At 35.1% G+C, this 16,564-nt stretch overlaps 1 protein-coding gene across 4 annotated transcripts in view; it reads right to left on the bottom strand.

Annotated features, from left to right (window-relative positions):
- Positions 1-1,559: 1,559 nt before the first annotated feature.
- The window catches only part of FOXN2 (forkhead box N2), a 59,451-nt gene continuing 44,446 nt past the window's right edge, over positions 1,560-16,564 (bottom strand). For all 4 annotated transcript variants that reach the window (XM_027555206.1, XM_027555203.1, XM_027555205.1 and 1 more), the window contains 3 exons: positions 16,116-16,180; positions 7,618-7,686; positions 1,560-6,175 (listed from right to left, as the gene is read on the bottom strand). In XM_027555206.1, coding sequence (XP_027411007.1) covers positions 5,652-6,175; positions 7,618-7,686; positions 16,116-16,180 — 658 coding nt within the window. In that variant the 3' untranslated portion in view covers positions 1,560-5,651. The remainder of the gene's footprint in view (positions 6,176-7,617; positions 7,687-16,115; positions 16,181-16,564) is intronic.

Raw genomic sequence — 16,564 nt, 5'->3', positions numbered from 1 at the left:
CAGTAAAATATAGTAGTAATGAGAGGGGGACGTGCTTGGCTTATGCATAATTAGAGGGGACATGGTTAGCCTCTCACCGTTCAATATGATGTTTGCGGTAAATTTTTCACAGATGCCTTTTATCAGACCCAAGAATGTCAAGAACTGTTAAGGATGGGACTTTCATGGTGATCCAGGGGTTGAGTCCACCTGCCAATGCAGGGGACATGGGTTCCATCCCTGGTCCAGGAAGATTCCAAATACTGCAGGGCAACTAAGCTCGTGTGCCACAGCTATCGAGTCCGTGACCTGCAACTACTGAACCTGCGGGACCTGTAGCCCGTGCTTCCAGAGAAGCCCGTGCACTGCAACTAGAGTAGACCCCACTCGTTGCAACTAGCCCACGCACAGCAATCAAGACCTAGCACAACCAAAAATAAATAAATGGAAAAAAAAAGAATGGATTATTAAAAAAAAAAAAACACAACTGTGAAGGATGTGAGCTTTTACAGTACTTTCATGCCAACAAGCTTGTTTGCTACAGTTTCATGGAAGCTTGCAGAAAACATGACTCCTGGGTTAGAGACAAAGGAATTTATTACTCACAGCAAGCAACATGAGCTTCACACTCAGGGTTTGGGTCTGTTTTCCCATGGGGATGTGCAGAGCAGCCCAGTTGAATGCTGCTTAGGAAACCCTAATATTTTATAAAGGCTGCAAGCAAATGTGTCTGACTTTGCCCCAGAGGGAGCCATTATCTTTATTATACTGGACTGCAAACAAACCTGTCCTCCATTCTGAAGAAAGACACTTTATTTTCCACAGTTATTTACCATACATATATTCTTGAAAATAAAGTCTACAAGAAAATACTGCAATGCCTCTGCTTGCAAGACATGCAAAAGTGTGACACACCCTACTTCACCCCCATTAGGATGATTTAGGATGACTATTATAAAGGGAGAGAGGGAGAAAGGAAGAAAAGAACAAGTGCTGGAAAGGATATGGAGAAATTGGAACATTTGTACATTGCTGTGGCAATGTGCAGCTGCTTTAGAAAACTTTATTGTGGTTCCACAAACACACAAAAAAACCCCAAAACTGAACACAGAATTATCGTTATCATCTGGTAATTTTACTTCTAGGTGTCTACCCAAAAGAACTGAAAGTAGGGATTTAAACAGATACTTGTACACCAATGTTCACAGCACCGTTATGTACAAGACCCAAAGGACAGAAACAACTGAAATGTTTATCAATAGATGAATAGGTAAGCAAAAGAAAAAAAGAAGAACAAACAAAACCCAAAGTCAGTAGAAAAAAAGAAATAAAGATCATAGCACAAATAAATGAAACAGAGACTAAAAAACAATAGAAAAGATCTAAAACTAAGATCTGGTTCTTTGGAAAACAATACTTTCAAAAAATAGCCTTTAAAAACATTCTGAAATTAAAACTTTTATCCTTCATCGGTATGATTCCAGCTTTGTAACACTGGAGGGGAAAGTGTATGTGTGTAGGAGTATGAAACCACCTACATCTGTATTACCAACCCCCAAAAGACAGAGAAAGCACAAAAATGTTATAAAACAACATTTATTCTGTAATACTTTATCAGAGTGAATTGCATCTCTTTGGTAAAAATAAACTTTATAAACAATTTAATAATCAGAGATTAGATACAAAAACTAAACGTTTGTTAAGTTGTTTTTAATATGAGCAAAGACTGGCAACTAAGAAGTGGTTCACATGGACTTGTCATCTACTTACTGGCAGTTATAACTCAAACTCAGGGTGATTTTTATGCTACATTAGAAAAAAGGATAAGGACACAATTTAATAACTCAAATTTCTTAAATCAGAAACCTTCTTACACTTTCACTTAAAAATAAATAATAGTTACAATGAATTGGCAATTACACATTTTTATACACTATTTAATGGCAACATAATACTTTAAAATTAAGCACTTAATAAGAAATGTACAACAATTTTGACATTGGCACTGGCAGTCAGAAGCAAAAAAAATTGTGTGATTTAAGAAAAAATGGCAGGTATAACATCAAAATACTTTGTTTTTCAGAAAATAAATATTCTGACATCATTAACATATTGAAGCAAACTGTTTAAATCAAAGCTATATAACATTTCAAACCAAAAAAAAACTATAATATATATATATATGTAAACCAGAAAGCCTCAAAGTTTCTTAATTAAAAGCTATGGTCTTCACAAAAGGTTGTTAAGCTACTGTAGTATTTAAGACAATAGTCTTTACAGCTTTGTGAAGTATTCACAACCATTGCTTAAATTGCTGAGAAAGGCCTCCTGGTCTACCAAGACACACACACACACACACACACACACACACACACACACACTCTCTCTCTCTCTCTCTCACACTCCCCGCTTAACACTTTTCTCTAGCTTTGAATTTGTGCTAACATATATTTAACTGACCACCTAGTATGATCCTTTACACAATGCCTCAGAGAATAGGAAAAGAAAGAAACATGTATATTCTAAACTTTACTATATACAAAGAAATCAAAGTTAAGAGACGCCATGTTGGTTATAAGGAGGATAGGAAAGGCTCAAGGGTGGAAAAAAGGAGGTGATCCATCAATTCATTTTCCATGTAATATTTTCTTTCTCTGAATTTGAAAAGTAAAATAAAACATGAACTAATTGAGTTATATATTGCACAAATAAATTTCAAAAATATATATTCATGAAACACTGATTATATTTGGGATGGGAAAGATGAAGATAAATTGTTAAAACTTCTACTAGGGATCTGTCATAAACTGAGATTGGCTGTTAACAATTTATATTGATGCAAGGCAAATTATACGTTAGCTTAAGTCACAATTTTAAAAGACAGAACCTTTCCAGGATTTCCAAGTTGTTTTTTATTACAGTAAAATTTGCTAGTAATATATTCTTAGAAATACAATTTCCAGTCCATAGGACTAGAAATGACTTCCCTTAATTGGGTGGTTATTAGCCATGTTTTTATCTCAATACACCTGAGGAATAGGATTATGTCTATGGAAGTAATTAAGGGGGATGGTAATTAAAAAGGTTCTTCCCCTTAAAAATAACTGCCTGGGTAAGTCAGCACATGGAAAGTGATACAGTGAATTCTATATAAGAATTCAATAAAGCATCCTGTAACTTATTCCTGTTAGCATTTAGTGTGAAAGTTCATTGACTTTGCTAGTGATGAATATAACTTTTAAATTTGTGGTAAGAGTACATGAAGAGGGAAAGAAAATCAAGTTTAAAAGTTATTGCTATTTATATTGACAAAAATAACTTTAAAGATCTTTATTTGAACTGAGAATGACTTTCTCCCTTCCTTATATCTTAGATCATTTTCCTTTACTTACAAAGACTAATGATCTAATGGACAAGAACCAGAGAGAACATTTGTAGTACAGAATTTCAGTTAACAAAATAAATTGGAACCAGATCATTAAAACACTGTTAATAAGGTCTATCCAGAGGACCACAGTAAACAGCTTAAAAATATTTTGTTATTAAATGATTTTTATAATCTGTGTACTATTTGTGTGTATGTGTATGTGTCTGTGTGCTAGTCTCTCAGTCGTATTTGACTCTGCAACCCCATGGGCTGTAGCCCACCGGGCTCTTCTGTCCATAGAATTACCCAGGCAAAAATAATGGAGTGGGTAGTCATTCCCTTCTCCAAAGGATTTTCCCAACCCAGGGAGTGAAGCTGGGCCTCCTGCATAGAAGGCAGATTCTTTACCACTGAGCCACCAGGGAAGCCCCGTGTACTATTTATACTGTGATAAAACAATTTAACAATTTTTGGTGTTATATTCACTGTGTATAGTAAAAGATGTTAACTTAGGTTAGCAATTTTATGCAGCAGATGTGATACATATGAAGAACAAAAAATTCAATACCTCATCCTGCATACATATTATCAACAAATTGGAAGATTATTATTTTCAACAGCAGCAATTCTATCATTGTGGCTATCCAGGTTCAACTACAGTTAACATGGAAACAGGACAGATAAAGTTGTTATCCCTGGCTTAATGTCTTGACAACTGAAAAAGACATTTTCATTAGGCTTCTCATTTGACAGTTTTGCTCAAATAAACTCTACAAGTTAAAAGAAAAATGTCTTTTTTTTTTAAATGCTTTATCATCATAGAAACAGCTGAAAGTAACAAACCAAAATCATAAGCTTATGTGTATATGTATATATGAAATCATCAGAAAATAAAAACAAGGTCATTGTCTATGAAACAAGATGCAGCATGAGCTAAGACTGAACTTTTAGAAAGCTGCTTTTGCCATTGTAAAAAATACATTATGAATAAGTTTAACTTTATTAGTATCCTTTGTCCTTTTTGAATGATATAGTCAAGCTATACAAATGATATGAAAAAATGTGTATCATATAAGCAGATTTGTTCAAATACTGAAAAAGGCCTTGGGCAATACACATTTGGAAGAGTAACAAAATCTTTTAGGATGGATTTAATGGCACGTAATTACACTGCCTCCTTAAAAGGATTTATAAAATTTTATACAAATTTTAAAATTCATGAAGGCATTTTGTCTCTATAATTTTGTTAAATCCTTTAACTTAATTGGGTGCACATACAATTTAATTCATACAAAGCTTGAATAGAAGTTTTTTCCTAAATGATCTACCTTTATTTATGATGACATAAATAACACATATTCAAATGTTTATATTAGATTACACTCCATTCATGTAATTTTCAGAATGCAGTACATTTAACAAGCCAATGAAAGATCCTCTTATTGCAAAAGTGTGCCTAAATGGGACTCCATGGCTATATCCTTTCATTGGATACTTTCTCCTCAGCAAAGACAGCTAGTGGCTAAAATCAAAATAATGGTTGCAAAGCACTTTGGCTGCAATAAATGGCTCCAATCAACACTATGGAATATCTCGGAAGTTAAAAAATTTGAAAAAAATAATATTGTAACAAACTGAAGTTCTTAGAATAAATTACATCACAAAATTGCCTTTTCTAAATCTTAGAACTTTTTGCTATCTCTTTGCCGATTATGCAAAAGGAACTTTCTGGACATTTAGGATCTTTTCGAACTTACATTCAACTTTGTTCATGTGTCAACAAAAAATAATTAAAAACAAAAATTAAGACAAAATAAAATATTCAAATCTCATCCTACTGGATTACACGTGTCAAGAGAGGAGTATGGGAGAAAGAAAGCAGCAAAATTTCTAGCTGGATCGGCAACTATAGTTAATTACAGATAGGAAAAGAAAATGAAAAAAAAGTTAGAGTTGCCAGTTCTTGCACTTGGACATATTAACAGAACAAAAGACTTCCCTACAAGTTTAAGACAGAGGCTTGGGACTTTTTTTTTTTTTTTTTAACATAAAATTTCCAATCTTGAAGACACTTATCACAAAAATTATGCATTTAGGATTTCACATCATATTGATGATTGGGCATGATCCTAACAGCAACTATTTAATAAAAATTCAAAAAACAAAAATATTTTGAAATAAACAATTAGCACCCCTCCCCCACCCTAAACCAAAAGAAGTCCATTATGGCTTTGATATCCCTTGTAAAGAATTAAGTAGAAGAGTATTGCCACATTTAAAAATAATTTCACACTAGTAAGTATTTCTATTTTTTCCACTGCTTTTGATTCTGTGTCTTTGCAGTACTTATTAGAGAACCTAGACATGTACGAATACCAGCAAGGTGAAGCAGAGATCCAGCTGCCTCTTTGAGCTCCTCATCAATTTCTTGACATGCTTGTTTTCGCATCTTTTTGTCTGGCTGCCCCTTTTCAGTGGTATCTGCACAAGCCTGCGATGCATAGCCACTGTCTCCAAGTGGATCATCTTCATAATCAACGTCTGTGTCTTCTTCACTGCGAAATCCTTCACTGCCATCACTTCCTACATGGCTACTCTTTGGGATAAATTCATACACCTCATCCACAGAAGACAGAGAAGACACACTAGATCTGGACGCACAACGCTGTGCTGCCATGCTACTTGCACTGTAATTGTGGTCTTCTTTTGGGTCAATGCTGGTGGCTAAAGAATCACTCTCATGTAATCGCATAGCACTGGAATGATTGAATGCATTGCTATAACTCCTCTTTTTTTGCATTGCTGTTTTAAGAGGCAGAGGCTTCTCACCTGTGGAAAATAAAGCTTCCATCAGTAAATCAAATGCATCTGACTGCAGAAACAGGCCATTTAAAACTATTATATCACTCCTGAATAAGTGCTTTAGACTGGTGATGTTTCGTGGGTCTTTAAATTTTATGCAGACCATCATCCTGTAGGAATCAATCTAAAATATTTTTAAACCATTTAATGGTATGTCTTGACCTTCCCATGGAAAATACAATTATTTCAAGCTGCTTGTAGAAAATGCCTCAATATTAATGTGTCACTGGTTAGCTAACAATTTACTTGTTGATATTTAGGTTGTTGCCAGTTTTTAACTATTACAAGTAATACTGCAATGAAAATCCTCTACATGCTTTTTCTTACACATATGGAATTTTTCTAGGAGAGATAAAAAGAAACAGAATTACTAAGTAAAAAATATATACATTTTAAATTTTAGTTGGTGTTTCCAAATTACCTTCCAAAATAGTTGTATTAATTTATATCCTTTGTGTGACAACACCCAGTTCCTATACTTAACCTCTAATATTATCAATCGTTTTAATTTTTCATAATCTCATGACAAAAAGATATTATCTCAATATTGTTTCATTTTGCATCTCCTTGATTTCTAGAGAAGCTGTATCTTTTCAAATGTGTGCTATCCATCTGTATATTTCCTCCTCTGAGGCCTAGCTATTCATATATTTTATTGAACCGTTTCCTTATTTCTTACCTACAGAATCTTTTTATGTTGTGCACATATGTATACTCAACATTATTCCTTTGTCTGCTATATACAGTGAAGAAATATGTCATCCCAGTACTATGCTTGTGTTACTTTTCTTACAGGTATCTGCTGTCGTCAGAACTCTAAATAAGAGTTTGATGTCTAATTAAATTTACACAAGCTTTTATGGATTTTGCACTTTGTATGTCAAAGATAGCTTTTCTCATTTCAAGGTTATAAGCATACTATGTTTTCTTATTCATAGCTTTCATTTTTACTTTTATTCATTTCTTAAAAATATTTATTATTATGTATTTATTTGGCTGCACCAGGTCTTAGCTGCAGAATGTGGGATCTTCAGCCTTTCGTTGTGGCATGTGAGATCTTTTGTTGCAGCATATGGGATCTAGTTCCCTAACCAGGGATTGAACCTGGGTCCCCTGCATTGGGAGCAGAGTCTTGTCCACTGGACCACCAGGGACATCTCCATCTTCACTTTTAAATCTTTAAGCTTAATTTCTAAACATGATATTTATTTCTTCATTTCTTGGTCAATGTAACAAGAAGTATCATAGCATTAACCTCAATTTCACAACTGCTCACATAAATTAAAAGAAAATAAAACAGAAACTAAGTTATTCAGATGAAAATACAACCTAGTTAGAAAGAAGTAATTTTGCCTGTCCTAAATGACATGTGAAAGGTGCTCACAAAAAAGAAAAGCATGATTTCTTACATTCCAAAATTCCTTGTTCTATAGAAGTATTTAAAAGCATCATTGCAGTGGCAGCATCAATATCAGATTCTAAAAAAGGAAAAGAGTGATAATATTAATGTTCTTTATAAAAAAGAGGCTATTATAGTATATGCATGTACCCAAAGGTAACCAACATTAAGGTTTTGGTGTATTTTCTACTTACAAAAAAATGCATAATGTATATAACATATGTAAATTATACACACACATATATATAGATATCATATATATACAAAGACACAAACACATACAAATAAATGTACAAAACAAGACTTATTATTTTGTTATCTACTTTTGTTCATTTAAAATTATGAACAATATTTTATAAAGGAGAATTGAAAGGCACTAGAGATAATGAGAAGGCGATGGCACCCCACTCCAGTACTCTTTCCTGGAAAATCCCATGGACGGAGGAGCCTGGTAGGCTGCAGTCCATGGGGTCGCTAAGACTTGGACACGACTGAGCGACTTCACTTTCACTTTTCACTTTCCTGTATTGGAGAAGGAAATGGCAACCCACTCCAGTGTTCTTGCCTGGAGAATCCCAGGGACAGAGGAGCCTGGTAGGCTGCCATCTCTGGGGTCGCACAGAGTCAGACACGACTGAAGCGACTTAGCAGCAGCAGCAGCAGCAGCAGAGATAATGAAAGTTTTCCTCTTTAATTATTCACAATGAAAATAAGAACCCGACCTGCATTTCAATAAGGACTGCCCTTAAACAGATTAAATTAGCTAAGAACACACATAAATATTAGCACTGTCTTTAGTCATAATCACATGCAAGCCTATAAGTACTACAATTATGGATATTCCATTAGAAAAATGGATTTTAATAGGCTGGTAAAACCAGCAGGTTCTATTCCAGAGGTCATTACACTCTCATATCTACTTTTGCACTAGCAGTTCCTCTACATCCTGGCAATCTGTTAGCCTTTATAACCGTAATCGAATAAAAGTAAAATGGTACAATCTAAAATGTGAAGGAAAAGTTAGAAAATGTTTACAAATTTTAAAAGATAGGTTATAAAGGATAATTTATATAATTTATATATCCTTTAATTATAAAGGATAAGTTTAACACAAGACTCAAAAACATTCCATTTCTGCCTCAAAGTTGGAAAATTTTTATTATCCCCAAATCTTATTTTATTTATAATATCTAATTATAAAATTGTCTTAGATAATAAAGCCATATGGATAGTGACTTGTTTCCTCCTCATCTTGACCACAAACTCTGTAAAGGCAGGAAATGTTATGACCTTAAAAAATAGGTTTAAGTAAATCAGAAGATTGTTGCTATGAGAAAGCACATATTCTTCTCCCTTGAATAAAGTGCAATCTCATTATTCAGAGTTTCTATATGAATTATTTCCAATTAGACTGTCAGCTCCCTTAAGGTAAGAATCATGTCTTATTCTCTATATTCCATAATACCTGGAACAAACAGTAGTTCCCTGATAAATGAGTGAAGAATATATTGTATCTCTGCCAAATCTCCTTTCTTTAGATTAAGCTGATTATCACCAAATTACCAAACCCTTGACATGTTCTAAGTATTATTAACTCATCTCACTCTCATAAGTTTATGATGTGGTACTATTAGTATTTCCATCTTAAAGATGAGAAAATGGACAAAGAGGGATCTCTAGGAACGATAGAGATGGGATTTAAACCTGTGCAGTCTACCTCCAGAATCTAGGCCTTCGATTTGTAATCTCATCATCCCTCAAAATTTACCAAGTATCTATAATTAGAGTAGGAAATTTTGCAGGAAATTATTGAGTATAACGGAAATTCTCTATTTTGTTACTCATTCAATAAATTGAGTGTCCTATCTCACACTCCAGGCTGAAAACAAAACAGGAAAATCCCTGACTCTCAGAACACAAAGAAATACAACTTCTGAGAGATAAACACTAGGGAGAAGAAAATTGGAGGGAAGGAAGACAGAGAATGTGGGGAAAGGTAGTTGCAACTTTAAATACAGAGGTTAGGGAAGGCCTCAAGGAAAGGTAATAGTTGAGCAAAAACCTCAGGAAGGTGAAAGAAAGGAAACCATGAAGATATTCAAAGATAAAGCATTTCAGGCAGAAAAAAAAAAAAAAAAGAAATCAAGTTAAGAAGAACTTGAATCAATTATTCCCACATGCCACAGCCATAGACGCTAATAAAACGAAGACCTCTCCAATTCCCATCTTTTAGAATGAGACTTGATTATGATAGAGTTCAGTATTCTAACATGTCTTTAAAGAAAAAAAGCTAGTAGAGCTCTAGCCCATATTGTATCTCTGTGTGAACTGGAAAAAAAGCAACTGGCCTGCAGGTGAATGCTTCGTAAACCAGGGCACACAGCTTGAGGACTGGGTGTGGTCCAGTCCTTCCGAAATCAGCCCATCACTGTCTCAGCCGGGTGTCCTGTGTGCAGGGCGCAACCTGCCTGGCATGATACTAACAGAGAGACTTCTGCTCCATGGAATGATTTTGTTTTCTTTCAATAAAAAACAAAAAACCTTTTTTTTTTTTTTTTAAAGGGGGAATGGTGGTGAGGGAAAGAATCTAATACTGAAATGCATTATAACAAGTAAACAATTTCAGGAAATTTATTAATCTTGTAAATGAAGCACCTATAAAAGATTTTTAACTTTAAAAATTAGTATATCTTTATAGTGTGTATAGGGGCTTCTCTGGTGGCTCAGAAGGTTAAGAATCTTGCCCACAATGCAGGAGATTGGGTTTCGATCCCTGGGTTGGAAAGATCCCTTGGAGAAGGGAAAGGTAACCCACTCCATATTCTTGCCTGGAGAATTCCATGGACAGAGGAGCCTGGAGGGCGATAGTCCATGGGGTCTCAAAGAGTCAGATACAATTGAGCAACTAATACTTTCACTTTCTGTAACAGTAGAAATGACAGGAAAATTGTTCTTTGAATACAAATTCTTATAGGAATTTGTTAAGCCAAATTAGTCTGAATAGTCCAACATGAAATTACTTCTTTGCGAAAGGATTTTATCTACATCTGACTTTGTTTGATTTAGAACATTCGCTAAATATGCTTCCCACAACATCTTCTCAATTACCTCAAAAAAAGTTTAACTTCAATGTTAAAATAAGCACTAGAGAAATGATTCCATCTGGTAATCAAAAACACCTGATTATCCAACATGGTATTGGAAGTGTGAACCACTTCCAATACCATGAACCACCAGGGAAGTCTCCTATCCAACACTGTAAATCAACTATACTTCAATAAACACCACTACCACCTAATTATCAATGATTTGTCCAAAGTACATTCTTGAACTTCCTGGAACAAAAGCAACAAAACTGTGTAGATTTTACAATTCTTATTTATAGTACCAAATCAGTTTTGGTATTAAAATTAAACTTAAGACTTACTTATTGTCACAGCTGAAAACACTTTATAATGTTTTTCTTATATTGTTTATAATGTTTATGTTTATAATTTTTTTTCATTAATAAGTATAGGGTTGGTTTGTTCAGGTTTTTCCATAACATCTTACTGAAAAATCCAAAAAAACTTTTTGGTCAACTCAATACCTTTTGCGATTTTAAAGATGGCTCTGTGTTCTCAATAAACATATTATTAGCTGTATTATCTAACATATTCAGAATGAAAATTTCATTTTTTTATAAAGTCTTTTGTATATATTTTCTCTGACACTATTTAATCCAATAATTCACTTCCAGCTTAAAGTCATTTGTCATTAGAGCCATGAGAGCCATCCAAACAGTGAGTTAAATAATAACAAAAATAACCTGTTATAAGTCATATTAAACAGCATTAAATAGTTCCCTTTTTATCCTTCATAGTTCTGACTGCTGCTGCTGCTGCTGCTGCTAAGTCACTTCAGTCATGTCCGATTCTGTGCGACCCCAGAGGCGGCAACCCACCAGGCTCCCCCATCCCTGGGATTCTCCAGGCAAGAACACTGGAGTGGGATGCCATTTCCTTCTCCAATGCATGAAAGTGAAAAGTGAAAGTGAAGTTGCTCAGTCATGTCTGACTCTCAGCGACCCCATGGACTGTAGCCCACCAGGCTCCTCCATCCATGGGATTTTCCAGGCAAGAGTACTGGAGTGGGGTGCCATTGCCTTCTCCAATAGTTCTGACTAGAGTTCAAAATATGCTACTGATTTAATAACTGGTTCAAATAAATCTCTGTCAAAACTGTTAACTTGTTCTTCCTAGTTTATATTTTCTTAGCCTTGATGCTAAGAAATTATTAACAATAATTGAGAGAAAATTAAAAAGACATCAGTTTTAACTATGTGAAAGTAAGAGTTATAATAAGACAAGTTTCTATTACCTGATTCTCAGTCCATTTGCTTAAGGAACGATATAAGAACCACAGTGGCAGAATTTAAATGATTATAAGCCAAGTATCAACTACAGCAGGATTTACTGCCTTTATCAAAACCAGTATACACAATTACAGAGCATCCAAACAAGGAAGCTGTTTCTCATGATTCTTAAAAGTAGGAGAGTGATTTCAATAAATTACTAGTACCTGAAGCTATCTGAAGTACCAGTTTACTTTCACTTTAATTAAGATACAAATTGTGCAAATTTGTAAACTTAAATTTGAACTTAGATTTGCATTTAGTTCCTACCTTCATCATTAACTATCTGAATTTTATACTTGCTTGTAATACGCTACATATACTTTAGTGCTTAAGTATAAATACTAAAATTTACTAATTAGAATATGGTTCCATTTTTGTCTTCTTTGTTCACTGATGCATCCTTGGTGCCTAGAGCAGTGACTAGCACACAAGTGCACTCAATAAATATTTTTCAACACATGAATTTACTACAAACCCACACCAAATCAAAATATTGACCAAAAAAAGTTTTGTTCTGCTATCTCAGTATGAGATTTCTCTGCCTCCTGCTGCCTGTTATACAATACTGTAACATTGCTATTGGCCAGATGAGCAAAACAGAGGAGACTTTAAAAAGGATAATTCTATGAAGTGACAGATGAATTTTATATCGACTCTTGGGCTCCAAAGTCACTGTGGACAGTGACTGCAGCCAAGAAATTAAAGGACGCTTGCTCCTTGGAAGAAAAGCTATGACCAACCTAGACAGCATATTAAAAAGCAGAGATATTACTTTGTCGACAAAGGTCCATATAGTCAAAGCTATGGTTTTTCCAGTAGTCATGTACCAATGTGAGAGTTGGACCATAAAGAAGGCTGAGTGCTGAAGAACTGATGCTTTCAAACTGTGGTGTTGGAGAAGACTCTTGAGAATCCCTTGGACTGCAAGGAGATCCAACCAGTCACTCCTAAAGGAAATCAGTCCTGAATTTTCATTGGAAGGACTGACGCTGAAGCTGAAGCTCCAATACTTTGGCCACCTGATGTGAAGAACTGACTCATTTGAAAAGACTCTGATGCTGGGAAATACTGAAGGCAGGAGGAGAAGAGGATGACAGAGGATGAGATGGTTGGATGGCATCACTGACTCAATGAACATGATTTGGGCAAACTCTGAGAAATGGAGAAGGACAGGGAAGCCTAGCATGCAGCAGTCCAGGGGGTCGCAGAGTTGGATATGGCTGAGCAACTGAACAACAACAACAAAGTTAGAGCCAACAGTGAAATTTCAGTGATATTTACAAAACACAAAACTGACAATGTCACCTTATTCTTTAAAGACCTTCAGTAGTTCCCCTAACTCCTCATATCTGGTAGGAGTGCAGGCTCTGAAATCAGAGTTCCTTCTATACCATTTACTAGTTGTGTAACCTTAAGAAAGTTACTTAATCTCTCCAAAGTTCAATTTCTTTATTTGTAAAAGAGGGTAACAAAACCTCAAAGAGTTGTTGTAAGAATTAAATGAAATAATGCAAGCAAAACACCATAGTCAGGAACTCAATGTAAACTAATGTTACAGTTACAGGAAGAAGTTCCAACTCATTATACTAAAGAAGCTCTGCTTGATTTGGCTGCTGTTGCTGCTAAGTCACTTCAGTCGTGTCCGACTCTGTGCAACCCCAAAGATGGCAGCCCACCAGGCTCCGTCGTCCTTGGGATTCTCCAGGCAAGAACAGTGGAGTGGGTTGCCATTTCCTTCTCCATTGATTTGGCTAATGCCTGCTTAAACTTTTTCATTTGCCTTGCCCATGCTAAACGATCACATCTATAGCTACAGGACCAAGGCTACTTAGTCTTCTGTGCTCTTAGGTTTCAGCCATGCTTACCAACCTGCAGTTACTAGCAACTGTCCCAGACCAAACCTCTAACCAAGGTTAAGTATCTGTCCAACTTTTGAGGCCCAGAGCTCAGGCATCACACTTTCTTCTCAAAGAGGCCTTTTCCGTCCTACCTCTAAGCTTAATTTGCCACCCACTTCCTTTTCTCCCAGTGTATTCTGTACAATTCTAATCAATTAAACATGAATTAATTCTTCAATTAGACAGTATATTTTCTGAGACTAGGGCCTGGGTCTCTTTCTGCATATCCCAAGGCACCCAGAATTCAGTGATTAGCAAAATGGATGAATTCAACAAGTACTTGAAAGTTTAATCAATTTATTGCTATATTTTTTCAAACTTTTTCCCTAGAAAAAAGATATCAAGAGTTAAGAAAAAGCAAATTTCCTCAGAGTCTATGTATATGTGCTAAATCAACCTGATTTTAATATAAAATTTCTTAAAGTTTTTGTGTGGTACAGTATTTCATTTTTCTCCTAAAACATTTGTATGAGAGATGATGGATAATACATACAACTCATTAGATGAAAAAATACCTATGCTCTCCTTGTGGAAGCTGATCCCCAAAGGAAGAAGCAGAATTCGGATGGAATAGAACAAGAACCAGAAGAAATTCTAAATAAACCCCAGAATTCAAGACAGAAAATGTTCTCAAAATGTGCATATGAGCTAAAGCTTAAAAGACTAAGGGTCAGAATTTACTGAAGTAATAAAAAGAAAAAGGAAGTATCAGCAATACCAAAACATAAAGAGAGCACATTTACTCATGTAGGTAACAGGAAAATGGGTACTTGCCTTATGTTCAGTCACAATATTATCTGAAGCAGACTAATTCCATTAACTTCTCTGCAGAGTTCTCTTAAGCTTTTCACATTCTTTCCCTCCCTTATTTTTACAGACCATCATCATATGTTTCCTAGGCTTGGCTTAGTGTAGTTTTAAAGAGCCAAAATGTCTCTGATACACAGAGAGGCTTTTCATCTGATAATTTTTATTTTTATAGGTCAGAGTAACATCTGCAAGCTCCAAAGCAGCAATGTGAGGAAAACTTTTGTTAGTATATCACTAACCTATAATATTAACTTTGAGTAGAGGAAAAAACAACTAATTCAAAAGTTTTATCTACTTTTTAAATGTCAGCCAAGTTCAAAAGTTAGTTTTGAAAGCTTACTGCTTTCTTCCTAAATTATAGTTCTTTACACCTAATCTTGGAGAAGGCAATGGCACCCCACTCCAGCACTCTTGCCTGGAAAAATCCCATGGATGGAGGAGCCTGGTGGGCTGCAGTCCATGGGGTCGCTAAGAGTCGGACACGACTGAGCGACTTCACTTTCACTTTTCACTTTCCTGTATTGGAGAAGGAAATGGCAACCCACTCCAGTGTTCTTGCCTGGAGAATCCCAGGGACGGGGAAGCCTGGTGGGCTGCTGTCTCTGGGGTAGCACAGAGTTGGACACGACTGACGCAACTTAGCAGTAGCAGCAGCAGTACACCTAATCTATAAAATAATTATGTAAAGCCATCCCTAACTCCAAGGCCATAACAGAACGAGTGGCAGCCAGACTTGGCCACGGGCCATAGTCTGTCAACTATTCTAGTCCGACAGACTTGAAAAGATGATTTGGTACTTATTGCATTACTAAGAAATATTTCCCTATTTTCAAGGAAAAGTATACAATAAAAGGAAATGAAAACAGGGATATGAAATAGTATACACAGTATAATCCAAGTACCTGGAGAAAGAGTGTGTTTGGGAGGTGGTGGGTGGTATGTGCATGTATGGGCATGCATACAAACATATCTACTCTCGTGTAAGGCATAAAAAGGACCAAAGCAATCATATTAAAAATGTTAACAGCAGAGGGGCAAGATAGATAGGGTAAGAGATTAAGAGGTATAAACTACTATGTAAAAAATAACTAAGCTTCAAGAACATACTGTACAACACACGGAATACAGTCGATATTTTATAATTATAAATGGGGTATAACCTGAAAAACTGTGAATAACTATGTTGTACACCTGAAACATACAATATTGTACATCCAGTATAGCCCAATTAAAAAGTTAACAGCAGAATAAAGGGTAAGTTTTAGTTTCTTTTTTATAAATGTTTTTTATTTTCTAAACCTTCTATAATAAACAGGCAATATTTTTATAATTAAAAAATAATTAAATAAAAATTCTGATTTTAACCTGAGTTCTTATGATTTAAAATACTGATCTTTCACATACCTTTGAGAGTTCGCACCTGGTTCTGCTTGAGTACAGAGCTTAAGTAATGAGGTGATAAAGAACCACTGAAAAAAAAGACAAGCATACTTATTAAAAAAAAACTTTATTTCACATTTTATAAAACTTAGTTACAAATACAACTAGTTTGTACAATAAAAAACAGTTTTTACCTTGTTTTCTTTGCTAATACTATTCAGTTTAGCAAGAGTCTGCCAAAGCAGAAAGAGTATAAGATCCAAGTTTAAATCACAACTATTTGGGCGTTCTTAGGCAAAATAATTAACCCTTTAGTTTCTTCATCTGTAAAACAGGAATAATTAAAACTCCCACATAGGGTTGTTGTGATAATTAAATAAGAACATTAAACTTAAAATGCCCAGAACAACAGACAATACATAATAGTTACTGTTTGATTCTACACTGGATGCCTAAGTTTGATAAGATATTAA

The sequence above is a fragment of the Bos indicus x Bos taurus genome, chromosome 11 (assembly GCF_003369695.1).
Source record: "Bos indicus x Bos taurus breed Angus x Brahman F1 hybrid chromosome 11, Bos_hybrid_MaternalHap_v2.0, whole genome shotgun sequence".
Lineage (NCBI taxonomy): Eukaryota > Metazoa > Chordata > Mammalia > Artiodactyla > Bovidae > Bos > Bos indicus x Bos taurus.
Note: the sequence above shows the minus strand (reverse complement) of the source record. Positions and strands in the feature narration are given on the sequence as shown.